The sequence below is a fragment of the Miniopterus natalensis genome, chromosome 6, assembly GCF_054644295.1.
Source record: "Miniopterus natalensis isolate mMinNat1 chromosome 6, mMinNat1.hap1, whole genome shotgun sequence".
Taxonomy (NCBI): domain Eukaryota; kingdom Metazoa; phylum Chordata; class Mammalia; order Chiroptera; family Miniopteridae; genus Miniopterus; species Miniopterus natalensis.
The window spans coordinates 10,627,344-10,653,985 of record NC_142086.1 but is presented as its reverse complement, the minus strand read 5'-3'; the positions used below and the strand labels follow the sequence as shown (position 1 = coordinate 10,653,985).

Here is a 26,642-nt window from a genome sequence, read left to right as displayed (position 1 = left end):
GTCCAGAGACTGACACACACATCTGTAAGGTGATCCAGTTGCTGCAGCACTTTACGTCAGAGATATAGGAGAACCAGGGAAAATTCTTCCCAAGGCTGTACTGCTACCATAAAAGGTTCCTACCTCTCCACAATGAGAACTTCCCGCTTCTCAAAACTGCAGGATGTAGAAGACTTAACCAGCCTGACTTTGGGACAGACTGAATGGGGAAAAACCTTCAGTATTTCTGAACACTCAGTAGAATAACTAAAAGATTTTCTACCATTTTTCTCTGTTTTTTTGTTGCTAAAATGCTTTCTTTATCAAAGAGTACCATCGACAAAGAGAAAAGGCACCCCACTGATTGAAAGAAAACATTTGCAAATCATACATCTGAAAAGGGACTCAGGTCTGTAATATGTAATGAACTATTAAAACTCAATAGTAAAATGGCAAATAACCCATTTTTTTTAATGTGCAAGAATCTGAATAGACATTTCTCCAAAGAAGATACATGAATGGCCTATAAGCACACATAAAAACACTCGATATCATGAGCCACCGGGGAAATGCAAATCAAAACCACACTGAACTACCACTAGGAGAGTTAGAAACGAAAGGCAGGTGATAACAAGCATTGGTGAGAACGTGTACAAATCAGGATTTCTCGTGCACTGCTGGGAGAAATATAAAAAATGCAGCCACTGTGGAAAAGTTGGGCAGTTCCACAAAAGGTTAAACAGAGTTACCATAAAACCCCAAGATTTCACAACTAGTTATATACCGGGGAGAAATGAAAACACATGTTCACACAAAAATTCCTAGACAAGTATTTGTAGCAGCATAATTCATAATGGCCAAAAAGTGAAAGTAGTCCATATGCCCATAAACTGGTGAGTGGATAAATGTGGTACATGTGCACAATGGAACAGCACTCAGCCATGAGAAGCAGCGAACCACTGATGTGCCCTGCAGCATGCATGAACCTGGAAAACACTACTGACTGAAAGAAGCCAGTTTCAAAGGACCAAATATTTTATGACTCCATTTCTATGAAATGTCCAAACAGGCAAATCTCTAAGGCTATTTAGATTGCCTAGAACTGAGGGGGGCCTGAAAGGAAATGGGGAAGGACTGCTAATAGTACAAGATTTATTTTAAGCCTGATAAAAATGTTCTAAAATGTGGTGATGGTTTCACAACTCTATGATCACACTAAAAACCACTAAGTTGCACATTTTAAATTAATTAGATAGCAGGTGAATTATACCTCAGTAAAGTTGTTATATCATTTTTTAAATGTTTCCTTAAAATACTTTACTACTGCCCGGCCGGGCGTGGCTCAGTGGTTGAGCGTCAACCTAGGATCCAGGTGTCCGGGTTCGATTCCTGGTCAGGGCACATGCCCGGGTTGCGGGCTCGATCCCCAGTCGGGGGTGTGCAGGAGGTGGCAAATCAATGACTCTCTCATCATTGATGTTTCTATCTCTCTCTCCCCACCTCTCCTTTCCTCTCTCTGAAATCAATAAAGATATATTTAAAAAAAAAAATACTTTACTACTAGTAAGAAATCATGTACATTTCATGAAAAGACATTTCCACATTGATAAGCAGTAATCCACTATAAAATATGATTTGGGGGGGGCAGGGAGGAGGGGAAAGAGTAGAAACAAAAGTGTCCAGGAGTTAATGGTTAAACCTGGGCGAAGGGCAAAAGGACTTTATTACAATCTTCTATATGTATCACTGCTTGAAATTTCTGTAATAAAAGGCTTCTAAAAGTTAATCAGTTGTATCCTATAAAAACTTGAAATCCCCTATTCAGCTACTGTCACTAGGGAGAATGAATGGAGAAATCAGCACCCTGACTGGCCACCTGGAGGAAGGGTCAGCCAAATGGAAACCACAGCCTCAGTGCGATGACCCAGAGCAGGCCACCGGCTGGGGTCAGTTAGTAAAGTCAGGCCTCTACAGAGAAGGGCATGGGGCTGCAGTACCTGGCAGAGATGTATGGTATAATAAATTACTGAAACACTTTTTATGCTTAAGAAAAAGTTTCTCTGCCCGGCTGGGCATGGCTCAGTGGTTGAGCATCAACCTATGATCCAGATCACAGTTCGATTCCCAGTCAGGGCACATGCCCAGGATGCAGGCTCGATCCCCAGTGGGGGGCATGCAGGAGGCAGCTCATCAATGACTCTCTCTCATCACTGATGTTTCCATCTCTCTCCTCTCCTTCTCTCTCTCTGAAATCAATAAAAACATATTTTTTTAAAAAGTTTCTCCAACATAGTTACCTGGAGTGAACAATGGTGTTTACTGGCAAATACTGAGTGTCTGTTTTTGTGTGGATGAGTAACTGTTATTTTGAACTGGCCATTTCTCTCTGGTTTTATTTACTGAGCAATGACACCAGGTACTGTTACCTGGAAATCATGGTGACAACTCAAGATGACACAGCCATGGGTAGTTAGCAGCAAGCATTAAATGCCTACTGTGAGTCTCAAGGTCTCCTGGGATCTGGAGCTACGAAAGTGAAGAGAAAGCAGTCCCTTCCTGAGGCCATTCATCCCTGAGATAGGGAGACACATAGGGACGCAGGTATTGCGAGCAATGTGGTAAGTGCTCTGACTTGTCATGAGACACAGGATAGGAAGAAGGGGGCTATTTTAGCCAGGACTTGAGGGGTGGTACCAAGGAGTTCCACAGACAGGAACAGTGCATGTAGCATTCCAGACAATGCGGACAGCAGGAAGGCAGAGGGAGAGTGGGTCACCAGTGAGGCTACGAAGGTGGCAGGAGCCAGAGGACCTCAAATACTAGTGCACAAAATGGTCACCAGAGGGCGCTCCAACTCAGATTTCAACCCTGTAAATCTGGAGTGGGGTCTAGAAATCTGCATTTATAACCAGCAGCCCAATAACTCTGACCAAGGCAGTGACAAGCTATGGAGTTTGGTCTCTTATCACAAATGATTAAAAGCCACTGAATGATTTTAGGCAATGGAATCAGGTATGTAAATTAAGACTCTCAGGAAGCCCGAGCATCAAGGGGGGAGACAAATGGAAAGGAGGCTACCAAGTGCAGTGGGGAGGTGACTGAGGAGGGAACAAAAGAGAAGCAGGAGGAACAGTAGCAGAAGCAGGTGGAGAGAAGGAAAGTGTGAGAGCTGGGATAGCTCTGGAGCTCTCGGTGCCAGGGACTGAGACGTGGAACAGAGGCAGCAAGTGGGGCAGGAGGGTGAAGGGGCTGGGTCCACTTTGTTTTCATTAACTTTTTGCTTTAATTAGCATTTTATTTTGAGATACAGGTTCACATGCAATTGTAAGAAATAATAGAGATTCCATGTACCTTTTACCTACTTTTCCCAAAGGTTAACATCTTGTAAAATGATACTATAATATCACAACCAGGAGAGACACTGACACTACCCAGCAAGTTTACTCAGGTTTCCTAGTTCTGAGTCCAATTTTGAACACTTGAACTTGAGGTGTCAGAGATATTCATGGGAAAATGTGTCTGGGGCAGGTGGATCCACAGATCTGACCCTCAAAGGAAGGTCAGGGTGCAGGCAGAGATGTGGGGACTGTTTCCTGACTGTGACAGCAGAAGCGTCCTACAGATAGTCCCGGGGAAGGTGGATCTATTCTGCAGAGTAAGAATGTGGGCTGTGTGCTCACAGGGCAGCCAGTCTTCTAGCCCTTGGTGTCCGTTACTGGCCTGGTGGTGAGCAGCACGGGTTCTGTGCGTGGATGGCCTGATTTCTGTCCCACTCCCACCACTCCACCCCAGGTGCCTCGGTTACTCATCTGTAAAACAGAGCTGATATGTATACTTAGCCTACAGGTTACTCTGAGAATTAAGTGATATATAACATCTTAGATCTGTAATGTGTGCCCAGGAGAAAGCAAACGTATATGACTTATAGGACCAGCAGACAGCAGCCCACAGATGGGAAGTAGGTTCAAGTAGGACCTCACTGGCCAAGCCCAGGAAGACAGGTAAGGACACAGGTAAGTCTGTCTAGGTGGGAGTGAGCAGGCTGCTAAGGGAGACCACTGACAGCCTCTCTCTGAAGGTCACAGGAAGGTGACAGGCAGGGAGGGCAGCCTAAAGAGCAAGGTGAGGAGCTGACATGAGGAGCTGACACGAGGCGCTCTGCCCGAGGAGTAATACAGTTGAGGGGGAGTGACAAAAATACCCCCAAAAGATAAGATTATTAGGCAATATATAGATAACTGCACAGTTGTGACTGAGTTCGTGTTGAGGATTTCAAGGTAGAAAAAGATAAATGGTCAACTGAGGAAACGGATGGCAAGGGCTTAGGCAGAGAAGGAGAAGGAAGGGCTGTCGGGGGACTGACAGGAGTGAGAGAGACCCGTGTCCCCAGGTGGGGAGGGATTGCCTAACTGCACCTTCCTGCTTGCAGATGTCGGTGGCATCTGACACCAGAGGAGAGCAGCACTGGGCTCTGTTCTTCGTGTTTCCCCTTCCTGTCAGGTCTCCAATTCTTGTTTCCACTCCACTGCAGACCACGCAACCGTTGCATTCAGGGGTTCTTTCCAGTTCTCTTTCCCTATCAGCCCCATACATGCATCTGAAGCCAAGGCTCTTGGCAACCACAGAATCCAATTTTAGCCCCTAGGACAAGAATTTCCTATTCAACACGTCAATCACACGACCAGCTTCTTGGCACACAGACAGCTTTGGGGGAGTTTCTTCCCAATGGGGGGCCCATATTAAACCTCTGCCGCCAGAGGCGCGACATGGCTGTTTACAATTAATGCCACACTGTCACGTGGGAAGTTTCTCAAATCTTTCCGGCTCCTATAGAAACCTGAGTGAGCCTCAGCAGTGGTGAGATGTTCCTAGCAAGAATCAGAGGGACATTATTTTCACAAATATTAAACTGGTGCATTTAATTAGACCCACACAGCCTTCCACATCTGAGACCAAGCCATGCGTTGTATTTCCCCAGGAGAGGAAAGCTATCGCAAGACAGCAGAATTGTCTTTGGCAAGGGGGCGGGCTTGATGAGACCACAGCTTGCTTCCCTGGGTGAGAACGCATCTCTGTGCCCTCCTGAAGCCCTGGGTGTAAAGGCCAGGCCTCCTGAGGGTCTGGGTAGAGGTGGAGAAATGAGGCATAGCACTGAGGGAAGACTGCCCACCCCACTGAAGGCATCCAACCCACCTGAATGATTACCTCGGACATTCATTACCCTCAACCCTCTCCCCGCTCTTGCTACAGAAGGTGTGGCAGAAAGCCCGAGTCATTTGTAAAGCAAATATATTACATTTTCTTTTTACACTTTGTACTGGCATTTCATTCCATAATCCACATGGTCTGAGCGGTTTCTGCACTCAAGCGGACTGTGCTCACTACCCAAGTCCTAAGGGCAGGTGCTGTGAAGTTCATGCTTCGGAGCCAGCTTTAGGCAGGCAAATCTTTCACCAGGACACAAGTACAGGTACTACTACAGGCATCACACTGCCAGACAACCACACAAAGTAACTCAGACTGAAAAGCTCTCACCCACACAAACCCTCCACACTGCATAGCCCCACTGCCTCTCCTCAGTTGTTGTCCTCATCTGGGGCCCAAAGACTGAGGCGTGATATATTCGTTTAATTGAATCTCTTCACGTTCGCTGTGCTACTCTCACAAAGACATCCCCACTGGTCATGTCCTGACCCTGCCAATATACCCTGTGTGCTCCCTGACCCCAAGGTAGCGGTGAGCAGAAACGGGCTGCAGAGCCGCTTTGGTCCAGGGACTGTGTTTGGAAGATTAGACACACTTTGTCGGAAAATGACTCTGAAACTGAAAGAATATCTTTTTAAAATTTTTTAAAAAGCTTTCTATTCATTATGGAATTAACACTCCAGTGCAAATTGCAAAAAGAAAAAAAAAGATCCAACTTTTGTAGGTCATGAAAAAGTTAGTAGCCACAGCCTTTAGAAGAACAAGGCCACTACATGCATAGGATGGGACAAGCACCAATTCTCTCAAACATAAAAGCAAACTAAGATACACACAAAACGCCTCAGAAGATAACAGAAACAGTAACAACTGCTTCTGAAGTGTGTGATGGGGGGCTGGGAGGCAACGGGGGAGCAATGAGGAGAGAACTCACTGTGAATATCTGGATGTTTGGTATTTCCTACCATGGAGATGAATTACCTATTTAAAAAATTAAGGCACACAAGAAGCCATCTTTTTAAAAAAAATTCTCACATTTAAGCTTTAAGCAATAGATCTGCAAGGTGGATGACAAAAATTCATTAAGCACTGAGCTTTTGACGTACCTTTCATACCTTGCCCAACACCTACCCTTCCAGCCCCTCAGCCACTGCTCTTTCATTTGAGCAGCCTGGGCAGTCTATAAAGCAAACAGGACCCAGAAACAAGTCCAGGACAGAATCCCCAGTCCTCCTACTTTCCAGGGGTTTTCTCATCCCGATTTGTAAACTGAAGATAACCAGCTGCCTCAGAGGGATTCCGGGAGGACTGCCCCATATGGTAACATAGGAAACCAGTCTATAAACTACGAAAACCAGGTATTTTTGTAGCATATGTTTCCAGCGTAGACATACATGCATGTACTAACAGCCATGAAGAGTAAAAACTACAGTATCAACAATTAAATGTGGATTCTGATTACCATTTCATCACAGAAGATGATTTATAAATCCAAGCAGGAGTTAACATTAAAAATGAGTAGAAAATGGAGAAAATGTTGAGTAGCAATAGGTTTTTCACAGAAAATACAAAACTAGATAATTCACCCAGACCAACAAGACTAGAAGATGTGATAGTATTATAGACAGCACACATAACAGAACTATAAACCTAACTCATTTGCTCTCAGCCTGCCAGGGAAGAAGGTGATTAACTAATTTAAGATCAAGAAATACTTTCTAAGATGCAAAAAGAAAACAAAACAAAAATGTTCCCAAGTTTTACTTAAAGGCTACTTTTTTTTTTTTTAATTCTTACCCAAGGATATTTTTTCCATTGCTTTTCAGAGAGTGTGGAAGAGAAAGAGAGAAACATCAATGTGAGAGAAACACACTGATTGGTTGCCTCCCACATGTGCCCAGGTGGGACCAAGCCTGCAACTGAGATACGTGCCCTTGGCCAGAATGGAACCGGGACCCTTCAATACCAGGGCGGATGCTCTAACTGAACCAAGCTGGCCAGGGCAAAGGCTCCATTTCTTTAAGGCCCACCTCATATTTTCCTCCTTCAGAAACATTCCCTAAGTTTTCCAGTCTCGCCATCATTTCTCAAATAACTATGGATAATTATGTACTGACTGTTACCCTCTGTTCTGGGTGTGCATTTCCACCAAAAATGGTACCCGTTAAAGACAGCATAGTCTCCCTTCAGTTAAAATTCTTCACGGCATCTACCCCAATGCACAGGAGCTCACGAAACCTTTTTACACAAAATCACTCCAGATCCATGTGAAATACAGTATGTTCTCTGAATGCATTTCTCTAAAAAATTCAAAAGCAATCCTAGCCAGACATTACCTTTGATTTCATCAAATTTTAAGTGATCATAGATACACACACCACCATCACCACACCCCAGCATTCTAACATGGAAAAGGGGCCATACCATTTCTACTTTGGAAAACAGCTGAAATGTTTCCACAGTGAGCAACGAGGGGTGCGGAGTTACAGGGAAGCATATTATACTTGGTTAGAACCTTTAAAAATTTCTGTAAATTAGGAAAGCCCAACAGAGGCCACCAGGGTCTGGGGGCAGGGAAAGGGGGATATTCAGTGGGCACAGCTTTCAGTTTTGCAAGATGAAAAAGGTCTACAGATCTCCTGTACAACAAGGTGCACAACAGAGGTAACGCACTATACTGTACACTTAAAGTGGTTAAGATGATAAACCTATGGTTTTTACAACAATTTTTTAAGTCTCTGTAAATCAGAAAATTTTACATAGTCAATGAACAGAACAGCTACACACATGTAAAAATATTAATTCTTCCAGTTTTTACAAAGCATATTTACTTTGTTTTTGTTAAGTTCCAAAGAAGTACTCAGCTTAGTGAAAAGTAAGTGCTTGTAATATTACCCAAGAATAACTGAAATCGTAGTGCATCCCCTGAACTTCCTGCAAATCTTTTTCATAGCACACATTTTAAAGCAAGATGTCTTCCAGAAAAGGTATCAACAGCAATAGTGATAACTGGAGGCAGAGATTAGGTTTCAGTTAACTTTTTGTTTATATCGAAGTTAGGCCTGCACAGTCTTAGAGTCCGTATACTGTGGAAACAGCAGCCCATTGTCATAAACCCCTCCCTTCCCACTCTCCAAACAAGATTCCTTTAACTCTCTTCCCTTGTGTCTTCTGTTTACCTCTTTCTCTCTAAATGACATGCTTACAGTCCTACTTCTTGGTTTTAAGCATTATCTATTGGTTCCCTGTATGGAAGATGATGGAATATTCGGCCATTATTACATATTCCAAATTCCTGTCTTGTCTTCCCAACAGAAGATTGTAGCAGATTTTAATTGTGAAGCTAGTATATGTTTGTAACAATCATTGGGTTGTTCATGCAATAGACATGAGATAAACATAAAATTGAATAAAAATAGGAACGTAAACTCTCAAATGTGTTCACACACATGCAGTCCTATGTCTCTACCATCCACAGACAGGGCCTGGCTGCCACCACGTCCTAACAGCAGTAGCACCTTCGGCATTCAGATCTTGCTTTCTGAACACTAGAAAGAAACAGGGTTCCTCAGAGAAATGGTTGATGGAGGATCTGTGGCAGAAACAGTACAAGGTGAGCCTGGGCATGGGCTCTCTTTCTGCACCCAAAGCAGTAAGGTGCTCTAAGCAAAGGGTGTCATATCGAAAGGATACAAAAGAGCTTGAAGACTCTTCTATTGGCCAACTTTGGTACAATGTGAAACCTACAAAGAACAATGATTGTAACTGGATGTAAAACACTAAACCAATAAAAATCCACAAGCCCATAACAATGACCAAAGAGAAATTTTTTAAAAATTGAGAAACTCATTTTTCAACAGTAAAGGTGCAATTATAGCAATTCTCACTTTGAAAATTGGTAATTAAAGGAAAATAATTTAGCATTTACTCTTTTTTAAAGAAAGAATTATGATTTATCACAGTTGATAAGAGAAAGCCTATTTTTACAGATGAATGCCAATATCTATCCCCCATAAAATAAGTTTCAGGTGTGGTTTGATGGATGCTCAAACTGTTAGGTGAAGGACTGCGGAGGAACAGGATGGTTGCAGCTGCCAAACTCTTACCCCACAGGCCCGTTCCTTGTATTGGAGAATGGTCTTTACCAGTAGGTTCCCTCCTCAATGAAAACCTATTCTCCATGCCTACGTAAAGCACAAATTTAAATTACACTCACACAAGCACTCTGTACAATCTCCAGGGTTGTTTTCATAGCAAGGCAGATCTCTCTTTTATGACAACTGAGATACAAGGGACACTGAAAATGTGGAGGTAATCTTGACTTGAAACTAGAAGCTGGTGCCTGCAATCAGAAGAGTTAGCATGCAGTGTCTCCAACGACCCAAACCGAAAGTAAGCTGGTGGGCTCAGGTAAGACACCAGACTGTCAATTATGTGTTTAGCGGGGGGTACTTTTGCACAGTGAACATGTCACAAATTAATTACCCACTGTGAAAGAAGGGAGCTGCTGCTTCTCTGTATGTGGGGAAGGAGTGGAACAATAAGGACAGTGGGTGCAAGAGTACAGACAACCAAGGAAAGTCAGTCATCCAACTCCAAACCCCAGCCCAACGACACCTCAGGGTACTGAGGACAAACGACCTGTTCCCTGGGCAGTTTAACCACGAAGCATTTTAAGCTTCTTCTAATCTATCTGTATCCCCAAAAAGAGACGTCATGCATGTAATACCTCATCACTTTTCACCATGTGGAACACCCAGCAATCTCTAGTCAGAATTCAAGCTGCTCATCTTGCAAACAATGTCATCTTTCTTTCTCTCATTTCTATGGCGCCCGAGCTGTGCTATCTCTGCCCCCTCCCAAGGCACCCATGGGAACAAGAGTTCTGACCCCTCCAGTGCCGCCCACAGCCCCCAGTCCTGCATCCTGTTCCCTGATGGCAGCTTTCTCCCTAGCAATGCTTCTTGCCTCCACAGGCCCAGACCCACAACATGCACCCCCCCCCCCCCCCAGCAATCACATCACTGCATGGAGGAGAGAGCAAACGCCCTCTAGTGAGTCTACCTCCATCTGTGACAGCAAGTGACCTCACGGAAGTCTCTCATACACACTACGAAAATAATGAAGTCGACACTGCAAGGTTCCTATACTGATTACAGATCATGTCTACAAATTTCCCAGCATGATGCACAAAATAATTACAAATGCTGGCTGGTAATGACAGCAGTCCCAGTGGCAGCTCTGCATACTATTCATAGTCCACATTTACTGGCCATTTACGGTATGCCAGGCAGAGTTCTAAACACAGAAGTAGTATTGACTCATTTCATCCTTAAAAGGTGTTGCCATTCATCCCCATTTTACAGACAAGAAACTGAGAGAGTATTGTAAGAACTGTTACAAAATGCCCTTCCACGCTCCCAGCAGACAAGAACTCACATATCCCATACCAGCAAACAGCCTTTCATCGCCGCCCACTGGTAACCCAATGCCCGAGCGGAAAAAAATAAAATCCTGGCAGTTCCATCCTAGTCAAACTATCTGATGACCCTATTTCTCTTCTGCCAGAAATGCTTCTCCTAGCACGACACCCCCAACTCTGTCCTCCTGGGAAATGCCTTTCAAACTACTCAAATGTCACTGCCTCTATGGATCCCCCTGGGCTTCCTTCCACACTTCATTCATTTCACTGTTGCCCTGGGGCATCTATGCAAGCATCCAAATACTAGAGAAGGAAGGGAGACTACATTGCATTCCCCCTCCATCCCCGGACCAGCAGTGTCAATGGGCTTCAGGGCCTGGACGGACATGTGCACTGAGGGTTCCAGGCAGCATCCACTCTTCAGCGCCCTCCTCTGTGAAATGGGATAAAGCATCCCTCCCACAGAGCACCTGAAGGATAAATCAGGAAATGAGCTGAATATACCAGAACCCAGCAGACACCACTGATGGAACAGGTAACATGTGTCACCATGCACCTGTGTCCGGGAGAGCTGGTGAGAGGCGATTCTTCCCACACAAGCTGACAGGGGATCAGCCTTGGGGTCCAACAGCAAGGGGATGAAGGATCCCAAAGGCTAAAAAGCTCCCTCAAGTAACCAAGACCATGTCCACAGCGCGACCAGGAGCTGAGTCAACCTAAGGCTTTAGGGGGCAACCCGCTGACTTCGGAGAGGTGGTTCTGTGACCACTCCAGAAGCGCTGTTGCAGAGACAGCAAGAACGGGATAAATACCGGAATTGTTATTCGTTGGCTCGGTAACAATAAGATCCTCACAGGGGAAAGTCCTACAAATAAATGTACAAAGCTCTGTGTTATTTACTCTAAAGACATATTTCCTGATCTATTCAGACCTTCTTTAATCATGTAACTATGTAAGTTTTCCCTTTTTATTTTTAACATTTGCTAGACCATTTTAAATGCTTTTCTCTGTTGAGTTCAAAACATTTAAGACAGCTAAGCATCCTTGTTCAATTAAAAACTGAACATCATTCAACTCTAAAAAATATCTGAAACTAACTATGCATTATGCGTGGTGCGCTTTCCCTCGAGTGTGCAATACTTGCCTATGTGACAGCATTTTCTAAGCATCATATCTACCTATTACCTATTCTCTACTTTATTCTCTGTCTCATAAGGACGAAAAATTACCACCTCTTCCTCCAAGCTTCCCTAATTCACTTCTATTTTAGAATCGCTGCTCTGATGTTAGAATTTATCCAAGTCAAATATTCCTTTACCCTCCTTGAAGTTACACATAAAACCTCAGTTATAAGCCCAGGGCCCCTTCTCCTCTCACTTTTGGGTGTACACTACTGGGTGTGTCGGTGCTGGCTGCAAGCTCCCAGGCAGCACCCATTTAATCTGCAACCCTCTCAGAAGGGTAGTGAGGCTCTCTGTGTTGCTGTTCAAAGAATTTATACACCAGGCTTGCTCCCTTGTCTCTGTGCGCCCACCAAACTTCAGGGAAAACTCTCTTCAGTAAAATCAAACAGCAGTGCCATTTCATAGCACTGTTCTACTTTGAATGTGGGAACTGCAAATGAAACATATGTGTCTATTACAAAGGAATAAAAGCATGTCTACTAAAAAAAAACTTTACAAATCCTAAGAACCACCATCAAGACAAGCCAGTCATAAAATCAACCAAAGCAAAGGGTGACACCTGATAGTCAATCTCGCCCCAAATGTGCTGAATGAGTCTTTTCTCTATCAAAGCAAGAACACAGAGCCTATTACTGCAAGTTAATCTTCTGAAATGTGTGCAACCTAATCCAATTCAACACATATATATGTGTGCGCATGCCTGGCTGTACGGCTCCTGTGGAGTGTGAAACCTGCTATATTATGGCTATGTCTCCACAGCCAAATGCTTCCACATGTATGTATAATCTGCTTAGAGAAGCTGAAGAAGGTGCTAAAGACAAAGTACAAAGTGTGAGATTACCAGGTATGGCAGGCTGACAGTAAAACAAGACCAGGTTGAAAACATGTGCTCTTTTCATAGAATATAGATAGTATGTTACATTTGCATTTAAAAAACTCATGTCAGCCCGTCCGGGCGTGGCTCAGCGGTTGAGTGTCGACCTGGGATCCAGGAGATCAGGGTTCAATTCCCGGTCAGGGCACATGCCCAGGTTGCGGGCTGCAGCTGATCAATGGCTCTCTCATCATTGATGTTTCTATCTCTCTCTCTCCCTCTCCTTTCCTCTCTCTGAAATCAATAAAAATACAAAAAATAAATAAGAAACTCATGTCAGAATAGAGGTAAATTGGATACCTACATAGTCAAATTACTTATTAATTATAGATCATAAAATAGTAACTTTGCAGTGGAGAAATCTGGGAGGCACCACCTTCCCCAAATGATCAAAGTATCCCACCAGCTTGGAGACAATGTGATTTGATGAACTGGGACATGCACAGCCCGGAGTCCTGGCATACCAGCAAAAGTGATTACCTGATTCAATCACGGGGAGCTGGACGAGTGCAAACCAAGGGACGATCTACAGAACTGGCCTGGCCCCTTCGAAACTCTCAAGATCAAGAAAAAGAAAGGCTGAAGAACTGCTCTGGATGTTAAAAGACTAAAAAGACATGACAATTAAAGGCAACATGGATTGTTGGTCAAGGTTAAGAGGACTGATGTCCGGACAGATCGAGGACTCTGCTTGAAATCCCTGGGACGAGTAAGGCCCAAAGCTCTTTTTCAGATGCTAGACCTGGGAGGCCAGGGTTGAATGCCTAAAATTCATGCATTTTTAAAAATAGTTTTAGTTTTAGCCTTAAACATTTTTAGGTCAAACCCTTTATACTCTACCATGAGAAACTGTGTAGTAGGCACTCGACCTTCATGGATTTAAAATTCACACTTGTTACACATGAATAACCATAAAGTCCCATGAACTGTAAAATTTTGTAAATAAACTGAGTCAAAAACCAGAATGATGTTACATGGCTTATGGGGGGGGGGGGGGGGAATGCAGCTAGTGGGTGAACCTAATCAACCACCCATGTGGATGTGCAAATAACAGAAATTTTAGCTTTGTCGGGGTAGAAAATAATCCCACCAAAAAACCAACAGGTTACACTGGTAAGAAAATGTACTGAATCTAACAAAAAGTCCATGATGCTCTTAATGAGAAACTGGAGTTGGGCTTCCCTCCTTTTATTTGGTAGAGGAAGTAATATGGTCCTGGTGATACACTTTTATCTGGGATTCCTAAAAACCCTAAGTACACGTTCTTTGTAAATAAGAGGGTCTATCAAACTTTTATTTGTCCTAAAATTGTTCTATGTTTCATTTGGCAGAATCATTCCTTCATGATCACCCTTTTTTGCCTTTTTGTGACAGTTAAAATCAGATTAAACTAAGCATCAAGGAAAACATTGACACAAATAAGTTAAAAAAAAACAGAAAGGAGGAAGTAGGCTTCTCCATTGTAGCTGGTGATGCTGGAAGTTTCCAGGATTATGAATTAGGAGAAATGGGGAAAAACAGATACACAGACACATAAATGCTTAAGCATTTATTTATCTTAAAAATTACTGAGCACCTTCTGCATGCCAGATGCTGTCCTAAGAGATCCAGCACTCAACCACTCTGACGTTTCTCATGGGAAAACATTATAGCTGGGAGGCAGTGGAGATAAGTGAGCCTAAATTAAATTAAAATATAACATGAGGTGGTATTAAGAGCTATGACGAAAAGGAAGCAGGGCAAGAAGTGGCAGGGAGGTAGCGAGGTCTGAGAAGGCTTCTTTTAGGGAGTGCCATCAGAGCTGATACAGTGCGGGCAGGGGGCAGGCCAAGTGGGCACCTGTGGGAGGGAGGGGGAGAGGTGGCCACAGGTCAAGGCCCAGAGGTGGCAATATGAGTGCAGGCCGTGGGTATTGGCTGACGTACACATCTAAGTGAGACAGGGAGCCATGAGAGGACTCCGAGTACGGCATCATCTATGCCTTAGCTACAAAATAGAAAAGTGTCATTAGAGAAGAATGAAAACAAGATCAGCTGGAGGCAGCAATAGCACAGGCAAAGGTGGTGGGGCTGGGGCCAGAGTGGCAGCAGCAGGGGGACTATGTGGCCAGATTCTGATGATGTTTTGAAAGTAAAGCAGACAGGATTGTTGAGGGACTGAAGGCGGTGTTTTGAAAGATACGGCTCTTACCTTTATCCCCCTGGAGACGACATGTGCATTTCTAAGGAGGAGCTGGAGGAAGGAACAAGGGTAGGGATAGTGGGAGGTCAAGACTGATCTGATATACATTAGGCTTAGGATGCCTGTTAGTCATCAAAGTAGAGGTGGCTGGCGAGTCACCAGACACGCAGGTTCTGGGGAGGAGCATTAATAAGTGAGGTGCAGATACAGAGAAGCAGATGAGAACTGCATGCATGTGCTTGTGTGATGTGTGTACACCCCCACAATGAACGAAGGAAAGTTCAGGGACAGCACAGAAAGGGAGAAACTTGAACACTCTATGTACTTCAGCACCACTTGAAAATACTGTGAGAATGCATTACTTTAGTAATAAAGAGTCCGCATTTCTTCTCTTTCCCCCAATAAAATAATCAGCTAATGATGAAATAATAAGCTGATGAAACAAATTTAACTCAGAAATGCAGAGGTAGCTAAAGACTGTGAAAACAACACTCACAGACAGCCGCGGAGTGGCTTATTTCCTCCCAGCTGTTCCCCTGACACTTGCACACACACACGGGAAGGGTTTGTAAGTGCAGTTCAGCTCTGCTTGTTTGTTTTCACACACACGAGATACCCTGAACTCAAAAGTGACGGCCATAAGATGCATTTTCTGTTTGGTTTTGGATTCGTTTTCATGCTTTTACAGCCACTTCGCCGCGCACCTCGCTGGCCCAGGGCCCTGCCTCCTGCCCCTGCTCCCGGACTCCGCGGCTCGGGCCGCCTGACACAAGCGGAAGCGTGTTTTCACCTCATAGGGAATTTGCAAAGCTAACTTCTAAATGGGCACCTTCATACACGCTTCCCTGTGCACATGTCGAAGCGAGGGTCAAACCTTTAGAAAGCCGCGTCAGCACCACCGCAGGGGGGCCGGTGTAGGCACCGAAGAGTGAAGGCTCCGACCAAAGACGCCCTCCCTTCAGTTCATTCAGCGGTGCCTGCCCCGAGCCGGCGTGCGTGCGTGCGTGCGTGCGTGCGTGCGTGCGTGCGTGCGGCGTGCGTGGAAGGGCAGACGTAAAATTTCTAAAGACAGTTTCCCACGGTGAAATGGGCTGTGATTGGAGTAACCACACGTGAGGCCGTGGCGGGGAGGACCGGAAGCAGGAGCGGAAGTGCTCTTTAGCTCAGAGTCCGCAGAAAACCCGCCCCGGAAATGGCGTTTGGGCCAAAGCCTCAGTGAAGAGGCGGGGGCGGACGGGTACCCTGAGCGCAACCCAAGGGCAGGGAAGAGAGCACGAGGCCCTGAGACAGCAAGGAGCACGGCAGGAGGGAGGACCCAAGGACCGCGGCCTGGCCGGGGCATCTTGGGAAGCGGGGGCAAGCCACGGACGGCCTCGGCGCCACAGCAAGAATCTGGGCGCTCATCCTCACTGGAGTAAGAACTTGCTACAGCGTTATAAAGAGGGCGGCGAAGTGTTCAGACGCAGGGCCAGTTGAGGACAGGAAGAGAGCCTGCGATGGAATGAGGACCCTGGGGCTGCGGGGCGGGCACCTCCGCCCACACGGTGAGCGAACTCTCGGGGCTCCGCCGGCGGCCGTGCACGGAGCGGAGCCAGCAGGCAGCGCGGCGCCCCGACTCACACTCACCCAGGTTGGGATCGGCAGCCTGGCGTTTCTTCATTTTAGCTTCAGAAAACGCAGAGTAATAGGCACAAGTCATCTTGATCAGCCACGTTGCTCGAACCATTGGCACTGAGTATTTAGCTAAATATGCAAAAACATCCTCTTTTTTACTAAGGATGGGAACCTGAAAAGAAATAACATATTTGTAATAATCACATACTGTGTTCACTGTTAGGCAACAGAAAAGAGACTATTTAGTTCCTTCTGGTTATAAAAAAGTATATCCTTTTTTTAAAAGTATATCCTTAATGGATTTTAAGCAAATTTTCACTAAGGAAAAATAACCAAAACTATGTTTAGCACATTGGCAACACAATTTTATCAGCTGTGCTTTCTTACTTACAAAAACAAATTATCTGCAAATTACCAGATGATGAAAGCAACTCATCGTATCAACAAAATAGAAAAAATAATTTTACGACAGTCTTCCGAGTTTATCTTGAAATTAGAACAAACAGGTCAAGCGAAAAACTGTTGCCACTCTACATTTTATCCAAGAACACTTTTTTATATAAAGCTTTCTGACTGTACCATTTCATAAGAATTAACAATTTGCACAAAGCTTCTTAAAGTGCCTTTAGCCCAAAATTTAAAATAGAAGCTAAAATGATGGAACAGTGAATCAGCCTAATAAACACTGAGCTGGAAACAGCTGGGTAATTAATTGGATGACATAAAGTAGGCACTGGGGGCAGTTTCCTCCGGACCACAAAGGTACTATTTAGCAAATTAGTATCCCCATGTACCACCACATGGTTTGGAGGAATTAATCCACTCTTAGAATTCCTCATAAATATCCTAAGACCAGCTGGCTCATCTATATACAGTCTATTCAATTTCTGAACCTAGAGTAGGAATGGACAAAGGCTTGCTGGCTGTGCGCAGCAGGACTGAAGCAGCAACATGAGAGAGGCAGGCACCCTCCCACAGGAGGGACCAGTGCCTCTCTCCATTCCTGGCACCAGCCTGTTTGGTTAAACCCATCCTTGCCAGGCTCTTCATTTATGAATGCAATAATGTCTACCTGACTAAGTTAGAAGGGTAAAGCAAAGAATTACATATATCAAAATTATAACAATTTTTGTTTTGCTGCCAGTTCCAAAGATTTCTCCATGCCAGCCAAAGTGTTTCGAAGCCATGAACTTTACCCCCTCCTAAGAGGATCCTAACACCACAAGCATGGACATTGAGAGCCTTGGTGTCTCTGCCCCACACTCTTGTTTGATTTTGTGTTGGAAATCAAGGCTTCAAACCAGCTAACTGCTTCATATAGCATAGCATTTTTCTGCTAACCAAATCCCCATTTAGTCAGTGGATATTCGCGTCATATGTATGTTATAAATTTGGCTATCCACACATTTGGTACAAAGTGTGATCCCAGAAATAAAAGATAACTATTTTTTATAAAACAAAGCGATGTCACCTGATTTCACTTGAAATCACCTGGATCTTACCAAAGAAATATCAAGCTGCTCCAACACTGAAGGAAAGCACAGTGTGTCCACATACTGAGTCTTATGGGCCACTAAATAGACTTCTGATCATGTGTAGTTCCTGCCTTGGGTGCCGACTTGAGAACATACCCCCAGGACAGAGGCAACTATGAGTCCAAACCTCACTGAAAGGGAGCTGAAGATCACAGGGCAAAACTCTAAGGCTTCCTTTCTGCAGACCACAGCAATACATTTTAACAAGATAAGTTCTTGAAAATGTAGCTTACAAGGCACATCTTTCAGGGAGCACAAGGCTCGGGTTTATTATCATTTATTCGGTTCAAGACCTGAGTGGTTCCTTCTCACTCGGAACACACAGTTTGGTGTCAGCGAGTTAAATTTCCACTGCCAAGGTCAGGCTGCCTCTTAATCAGACATACCAAAGATCATAAAACCACAGCCTAAAAAATAGGCAAATGCAGAAAGTCAAGTTAGCATCGCCAAGGAAACACTAATAGTACTTTTTATAGATGCCTAAAGGAGCTCTTTTGAACAGCAGTTGACAGGAGGAGACAAAAAACATTTTGAACATGTGAAATGTTTAGATGAAATAGCAAACAAAACTGAGCCACAGGTCTTATGTTAACAACAGAAGGCAAACCTCTAGCTTAGCTCATTGCTCCTATGGCAGAGCCCTAAGAAATGGTCGATTCAAATCAAGGGCTTTAGAATGCAGAAGAACATATGTGAAGAAAGTTATTTAATTAAGGAAAAGACACACATTGATGGTTTTGTCAAATTTATAGTTTGGGCCAACTCAGAAAGGAAAATACATTTACCCTGAATGATGTATGACTTCTGTACAGTGATGGATTCTATTTTGAGCAAAGAAACCGTCTGACTTGAACTTGTAGCTGAACCTAGGCAATCCTTGGCAGCTGTTTGGTGTCTGAGTCAAGCTAGAGCTGCATGTAAGTACCAAAGGAAAACTAAGACACCTAGCGTTTGATGGTTTTCCATCCTCGCATCACCTTTCCCCTCAGATGCACGGTACCATCAGTATCGACTACTCACTAAGCAGTGGTACAGGCCAGAGGAAACCCCACAGCCCACACTGCTCCATCACCTGAAGTGAGCACGTGATAACCAGTGAACTGTGCAAGAGCCAGAAGGATATCCCTAGGACCAGAAGTCTCCTTTTCCAAATCCAGCCTTGACCATGACTGAGTTAAAAAGCCTGTCACAGGCCACTATTCCGCTCTCCGTGGCTACATACTTGGAGTGCTGTGCAGCGTCATAGAAACAAACCCAGGCCCAGAAACCTGACCCATCCCATACAGGCAACTATTCTGACCTCTCAGAGTGGGAAGATGGCTCGGGATCTCAGCAGGAAAATGAAAGTCTTCTGCATTAAGCCATCTCAGATAAATGCCAGAAATTAAGGAATTACTTAAACTTTCTAATATGAAGAGCATGCAGAGAATATAATCTTTTACCAGTTCAGAAAGAGATTTTGCTGTCTCAAGAAGATGATATGCTGAAGAGGGGGACAAACTTCTGAAATGCCCAAGAAATGAATACTTCAAGGTACATTCAATGGTCTTATAAAGAAAACATCTTTAACTTCGCAAAAAATTAACGTCAGGGCTTACCTGAGGAACACCTGACTTGGCCAGAGGCAGCTCCTAATAAAGAGAGAAGAACATTGGCTAATACACTGCACTGTAATTCACCTCCCTCCTGAGAGATGGGACCACTGCACCCCTAAAGCAAGGGCCTCAATTTCTCACCAGTACGTCCTTCCGGGAAACGCCACAAAATGCATTCCAAAGGCTTTTAAAAAGGAAAACCTAAAAGGAAAACTGTCAGGCTGGCCACGTGGGAGTTGGAGGTACTGACAGACACAGAGGGTATGGACTATGGTTAGAAAGTCAGTGAATACCGAAGGATCCCCTCTAACTTGTCTGGCCTCCGGATACCCTTCATAGGCCACAGTGGGCCCACGTGGACATGCTCACCGCTGGAAAAGAGACGCTGCACGGTTCAGGCTGTGTGGAAACAGGCACTACCTGAGGAGCAAGAGGTGGTAGTGCTGACTGTTGTGCTTTTCAAGGACTTAACTGCCTTTAACCACTGAAATCCACGGAAGGCAACAGAATGCTGACTCTCAGGCAAAATAAGGGCAATGGGAGCTATGGGTACTCTTTCCAAAGAGCTGCTTTAGAAACCAAACAAGCAGATACACAAAGGAGCTCTCCTCTGAACTGGGCCTGCGCCAAGCCAGATGATGAAAACTTACTATCAGGAACAGAAGACGGGCACCCCTAAAACTAAAGGGTTCAGGGGAGATGAGAAAGACCTGCCGGATTACTTGAAAGGTGTGCAAGAAGCCAGAGAGCAAGACTAACGGGGTTTCTAGCTCTCATCTACATTTCAAAACACAGTTTATAGTGTTAAGATTGTTGAATCTGTGTATTGTTTCCCACTGGATTGAAAGGACCAAGGCAAGATTTTAAAAGAACCCTCCCTCCTCCCACCAGCCGCCCAAAAAGCTAGGAGCTATCTGTAAACCTGCCGATTTTGCTCTAAAACTTTTTCAAAGAAGCTTTTCAAGCACACACAAAATCACTATCACTATCTATATACCATGTGTTAGAAAGGAGACTTCGCTTAAAGCATGTGGATGGTTACTTTCCAAGGCAAGGAAGTAACAAAGCCAGGATTCCTACGTCACACACTATGAACATCCTGGGCTAAGAAAGCTGAAAATGTAATAGAAACATCACCTTACTGCCTGTTTTTGATTTAAAAACCTTGTCTACCTAAAGTCCACCTGAACTGCTCCCTGTGTGGATGTTTAGGTCTAGGGATGTCCTTGGCAACACAGGTCATCAAAATAAAGAACAAAATAGCATACATGCAGCACGCACCTGGTGCAGTACACCTGCCACTGAGGCTTTGAGTTTTGGAGAGAATTGGGGGAAAGAAATATATACTTGAAGATTATCTCAAACATCTTCATTTCTGTAAGACCACAATTAAAACAATGTAAGAAAAACTTAATACCTTTTTTGCCAAAATAGCAAGTGGTTTATTTCCTGCTAAGTCAGAGAACCAACTATGAATTGCACTCTGCGATCGAGCAGTAACCAGCCAGTAATTATCTTTAGCATTAACTTGTGGCTTCTTCTTTCCGGTGTCCTGGAAAGTGTTAAGCTTTAGTTTCTCAGCTAATATGCTGCTAAAATAAGCTCCAATCTGAGAAAACAAAAAAGAGAAAAAGTTAAAAGAAAATAAGTATGTTAACTTCACTTAGCATAGTACTTTCTAGGTCCCTCCATGCTGTCTCAAAGGGTAAGAGATCCTTCCTCTTTACAGCTGCGTAGTATTCCATGGTGTGACTGTCCCACAGCTTTTTTAATCCACTCATCTACTGATGGGCACTTGGGCTGTTTCCAGATCTTGGCTGTTGTACATTGCACTGCTATTAACACAGGAGTGCACATATTCATTCTGATTGGTGTTTCAGGTTTCTTAGGATATATTCCTAGAAGTGGGATCACTGAGTCCAATGATAGTTCCATTTCTAATTTTTTGAGGAAACTCCACACAAAAAAAGGATGTTAATAATGTATATTAGTATTTTATTTGTATCATTTTAATTGAAAACCTTCAAACAGCCTATCAGAAAATAAAGTGGTAGTTTAAGAGTCTTGATTTCCTTATACTAACATATGCAAAAACTACCACACCTTTGCTCCTATTGACAAGTAGTTCAAGAGAGAAGAGCCTTTGAAAACCTCTAGTAAGATGAAATTAATTACATCCTGAATAAATGTCAAGAGAAGGGTTCTGCTTTAATCCCCCGCTGTACTTTGCTTCTTCATGCTACACACCCATTGGAGAGAATCTTCTTCCCGAGCGGGGCTTCGTAGAAAGCCTAGTAATCAATCACATGCAATCATTCTTTTTCTTGTTTCATCTTAATAGCGTGTATTTTTGGAAAGCAAACTCTGTATTTACACTCAGTGCTTTTAAAAAGAGAGTCTAGAGAAATTTAATTTATTTAAATGGAAAATTGCAAGAGTCAATTAAATTAACTATTCAACATTTTTGATTGGGCTGCCAATTCCATGAGTACAAGTGTTTCAAGAGAAAGCTCCTGTCACCTGCTCTGAATGGAGCAAAGCAGCCAAGGGAGCTCCTGGGATTCGTGTAACATTTTCACATCAACCAAATTAAACTAGGACAAGGAAGGAGAAAGACAACAAAAAGGAGATAAAGTAATATTAAAAATTAAATACGCAAAAAAACTGTTGGAATTTCCAAGAATCCTATCAAAGCATCACATTTCATTCCCTGGGAATTCTTTAATAATATGATGCAAGTTTATTAGTAGTAGTTGCTAATAAATACCTCCAATAAGATTAGCAGACAGTGGCAACCATGATTAAAATAAAGTACCTACTCTGATGAAGCAAAGTAAGAATCACTGTCTTAGTTAATGCTCATGAGTCAAACAATTAGTCTACAGCTTGAAACAGGTGTAAGCAATTAGCCAAGTTCCTCTACCAGGGCGAAGAGCTGGGACTGCACGATTTTTTTAATGTGAATTTTAATTCTTTGATCCTTGTGATTAATGTACAATAAAAGGAAGTCTGTTTTTGGTGTGTTTATGTAAAATGGAAATAAAAACTAGAGTAACTAGGGGGGAAAGGTATAAGCTTTACTTTTTTAAAAAAACCACCTCAGTGGTTTTTTTAAGCAAATATTTGCATAATTGCCGAACAGAATAAAATGCAGAAGTGTAGCAAAAACCAGTTGTTTGAAAACAAACAGCTAACAATAACAAGTTGTTTATTTTTTAATGTTTTTGTTGATTTGAGAGAGAGAGGAAGGGAGATGGTGAGAGAGTGGGAGAGAAAAACATCGATAGGCGGCCTCCTGCAAGCACCCAGATGGCCTTCGGACACTCAGCCAACTTAGCCACACCGGCCAAATTGTTTAATTTTAAATTTCTCAATCAATGGTTGGTCTTTGAACCATGGGCAGAAAACACCTACCTCTGCAGACTGCTTTACATTTTAAAGGTCTCTTATTTGCAATTATGTATGAGCATTTTAATCATCATAAACCAAGGCATAAGTTTTTTTAAAAAAAACTAGTCTGAGAAACCCGTGTTATAATTATACTGTCTCCTCTGTACTTAACAGCAATGGAACATGGTGACTGTATGTGTGTTACTACCTAACGAACCTAGTGACCCACCGCACACTATAAACAAAGTCAAAATTTCCAAAACAACAAGACAGAATACAATGTACATTAGGACTTGGGGGGAAAAAATCAAATCATAATCACACATTTTATTGAAACAGCAATATATTCACATTGTTCTGAAATCAAGAACGATAAAGAGCCTCATTCCCAAGTCCCAATGCCTATCTCCAAGTCACTAACTTTGACTAGCTTCTGTTTCTTCATGTGAACACACACAAATAAACATGTTATTTTCTCTTTCACATATGTACACCTCCTTCTGCACAATCAATAAGTGTCTGAGAGCTTCCATGTCTGCACAGGGACAGCTTCCCCAATCCATGTTTGCAGACACTGATAATGCACTGTGTGGATGTGCCACAATTTTTTTAAATTTACCTTTATTGTTGAAAGTATTATAGATATCCCCCTCCCCCCCATCCCCTCCATCCTGCATCCCCCCACCACCACACCAGGTCTTCCCCACACTATTGTCTGTGTCCACGGGTTATGCATATATGCATAGAAGTTCTTTGATTAATCTCTCCCCACCCACTCCCCCACCCCCGCCTTCCCACTGAGACTCATCAGTCTGTTCCATGCTTCCATGTCTCTGGATCTATTTTGTTCCTCAGTCTGTTTTATTAGATTCCACATATGAGTGAGATCATGTAAAACCGAATCAGGAAGAATCAGAAAACCTGAATAGGCCAATGACAACCGATGAAATCAAAGCAGCAATAAAAAAAAAACCTCCCAGCAAACAAAAGCCCTGGTCGGGATGGCTTCACAGGGGAGCTTTCTAATTCTTTAAGTTGAAGGGTTAGAAAGTTTACTAAAAATTTTTCTTGCCTGTAGTGCTATGAGTTTCCCTCCTAGGACTACTTTTGCTGTGTCTCATAGATTTGGGGTTGTTGTATGTTCATGTTCATTTTCATTTGTTTCCAGGAAGTTTTTTCTTTCTTTCTTGATCTTATTGGTAACCCACTCATTGTTTAATAACATGTTATTGAGCCTCCATGTGTTTGGATGTTTTTGAGTGTTTTTACTGTAGCTGATTTCTAATTTCATGCCCTTCTGATCTGAGATGCATGATATGATTTCAATCTTCTTGAAGTTGTAGAGACTGGTTTTGTGTCCTAATATCTTGTCTATCTTTGAGCATGACCCATGTGCACTTGAGAGGAATGTATATTCCGCAGCTTTGGGGTGAAATGATCTGTAAATATCAATTAAATCCACCTGATGTAGTGTGTCATTTAGAGTCATTGTTTCTGTGTTGAGTTATTGTCTGGAAGATCTATCCAGTGAAGTCAGTGGGGTGTTAATGTCCACAATTATGACTGTATTGCTGTTGCTCTCTCCCTTAAAGTCCTTAAGGTTGTTATTGATATGTCCTTATTTACTGCCATTTTAATTCTTTATGCCTATGTTTCTCTACTTATTATTACAGCAGTCCCTTTGACATTTCCTGCAATGCTGGTTTGGTGGTGATAAACTCCTTTAACCTTTTTTTGTCTGGACAGGTCTTTATTTCACCATCTATTTTGAATGATAGCCTGGCTAGATAATCTTGGTTTCAGATCCTTGTTTTGCATTACCTTGAACACTTCATGCGATTCCCTTCTGGCCTGTAGAGTTTCTGATGAGAAGTCATCTGACAGCCTTATGGGAGCTCCTTTGTAGGTAACAGATTGCTTTTCTCTTGCTCTTTTAATATTCTTTGTCTTGAATTCTTGGCATTTTAATTATTATAATGTGTCTGGGCGTGGGCCCCTTTGGGTTCTTCTTGCTGGGGACTCTCTGTGCCTCCTGAACTTGTGTGACTTTTTCCTTGACCAGTTTAGGGAAGTTTTCTGCCATTATTTCTTCAAACAGGTTTTCTAAACCTTGGTTACTTTCGACTTCCTCTGGCATTCCTATGGTGCGAATATCGTTACGTTTCATGTCGTCTCACAGCTCCCTTAGACTGTCCTCCTGTTTTTTAATTTTTTTCTTTTTGGATCTCTGGTTGAGTGATTTTTTTCTACCTTGTCTTCTAATTCACTGATCTGATCCTCAGCTTCCTCTAATCTGCTGTTTATTCCTTCCAATGTATTCTTTATTTCTGCTATGTCGTTCTTAATTTCCTTCATAGTTTCCATATCTTTTTTCATGCTGTTGAGCCTCCTTACAATCAGTATTCTGAACTCTGTATCTGATAGATTGCTTATCTCCATTTCATTTAGCTCTTTTTCTGAAGATTTCTTTTGTTCTTTCATTTGGGGCTTGTTTGTCTCCCCATTTCGGCTGCCTATTTGGGTTTGTTTCTATGTATTAGGTAGGCCTGCTAGGACTCTCAGTCTTTATAGATGGTCTCTGGTGCTGGCCAATGTCAGACGTTGTTTGTGACTGGCCTTGAGTACCCTGTTTGGAGCTATCAACAACCCAGGGCTTGAGGTCTCCTCTCCCAAGGCTGGGTGCATTTGGACAGGACCAAGATGCACACCAAAGTCTGCTTTTGGTCCAGAAGCAGATCAGGCAAAGACTCAAAGCACTCTGAGGTCTGCCTCTGCCTGCAGGCTGATTACTCTGATTCTTTTAATGAGCCTCAGGCTGTAGAAATTCCACAGGGTAGGGCAAGAGGTTTCCCAGCAGGGTGGGGCAATTGCTTCCCACTCAGGCAAAAATTGCTTGGAAGATAAATGTCTACCTGTGAAAGATGTCCTCTGCAGTTTGGGAGAAAGACTCAGCACAGGAACCCAGAGGGGTACCCTCTGAGCTCTACCTCCAGAGCCCACAACCCTAGATTCTCCTCACACAGCTCCAGTCCACTCTACCCTCCCTCTGCTGGAGCCCAAGGTGAATGGCTACACTTGAAACTTTGTGCATTGGCTCTTTAAGAGGGTGCCTGCATTTCCAACCATTTCTCCCTGGCAGGCAGAAACCCAGCTTCTTTTCACAGCCAGATGTTTTGTGGGCACCTTTCTCAGTTCTAGTGCTCTGAGCTGGGGAATCCAGCTTGGGGTTTAGGCCCCGGAGTTCTCCATGGGAACCCCAAAGAGTTGAGATATCCCTCCAGACCTTCAGCTGCTGCCTGTGGGAGCCCAGCCACCCCTCTCACACCTCTGCATTTCCTACCAGTCTCTATGTGGTCTCCACTTTTCCTCCTTGGTTATGAGGGTGCTCTCCAGCTCGTCTGCAGTTGCAGTTGATTATTCAGGATGGTTTTTTTCTATTTTAGTTGTAATTCCAGTTTGGTCCCGGGAGTGTCAGTGTAGCTTCCACGCAGTCCACCACTATCTTTCTCACAACCCCACATTCTATTTAATCAAGCATGTGTTAATGGACACTTAGAGTATTTGTTCCAAACTTTTGCTGCTACAAATCACCTTAACATGAACAGCCTTCCCTTTTATTATGTCACACATATACAGCTATATAGCTTTCAGATAGATTTCCAGAAT

At 43.4% G+C, this 26,642-nt stretch overlaps 1 protein-coding gene across 1 annotated transcript in view; it reads right to left on the bottom strand.

Moving 5' to 3' along the window:
- Nucleotides 1–26,642, bottom strand: part of MED12L (mediator complex subunit 12L) — a 319,300-nt gene that overhangs the window by 256,694 nt on the left and 35,964 nt on the right. The window contains exons 4-6 of the mRNA XM_087818088.1: nucleotides 21,004–21,195; nucleotides 19,590–19,622; nucleotides 16,469–16,628 (exon numbers count right to left, since the gene is read on the bottom strand). Coding sequence (XP_087674214.1) covers nucleotides 16,469–16,628; nucleotides 19,590–19,622; nucleotides 21,004–21,195 — 385 coding nt within the window. The remainder of the gene's footprint in view (nucleotides 1–16,468; nucleotides 16,629–19,589; nucleotides 19,623–21,003; nucleotides 21,196–26,642) is intronic.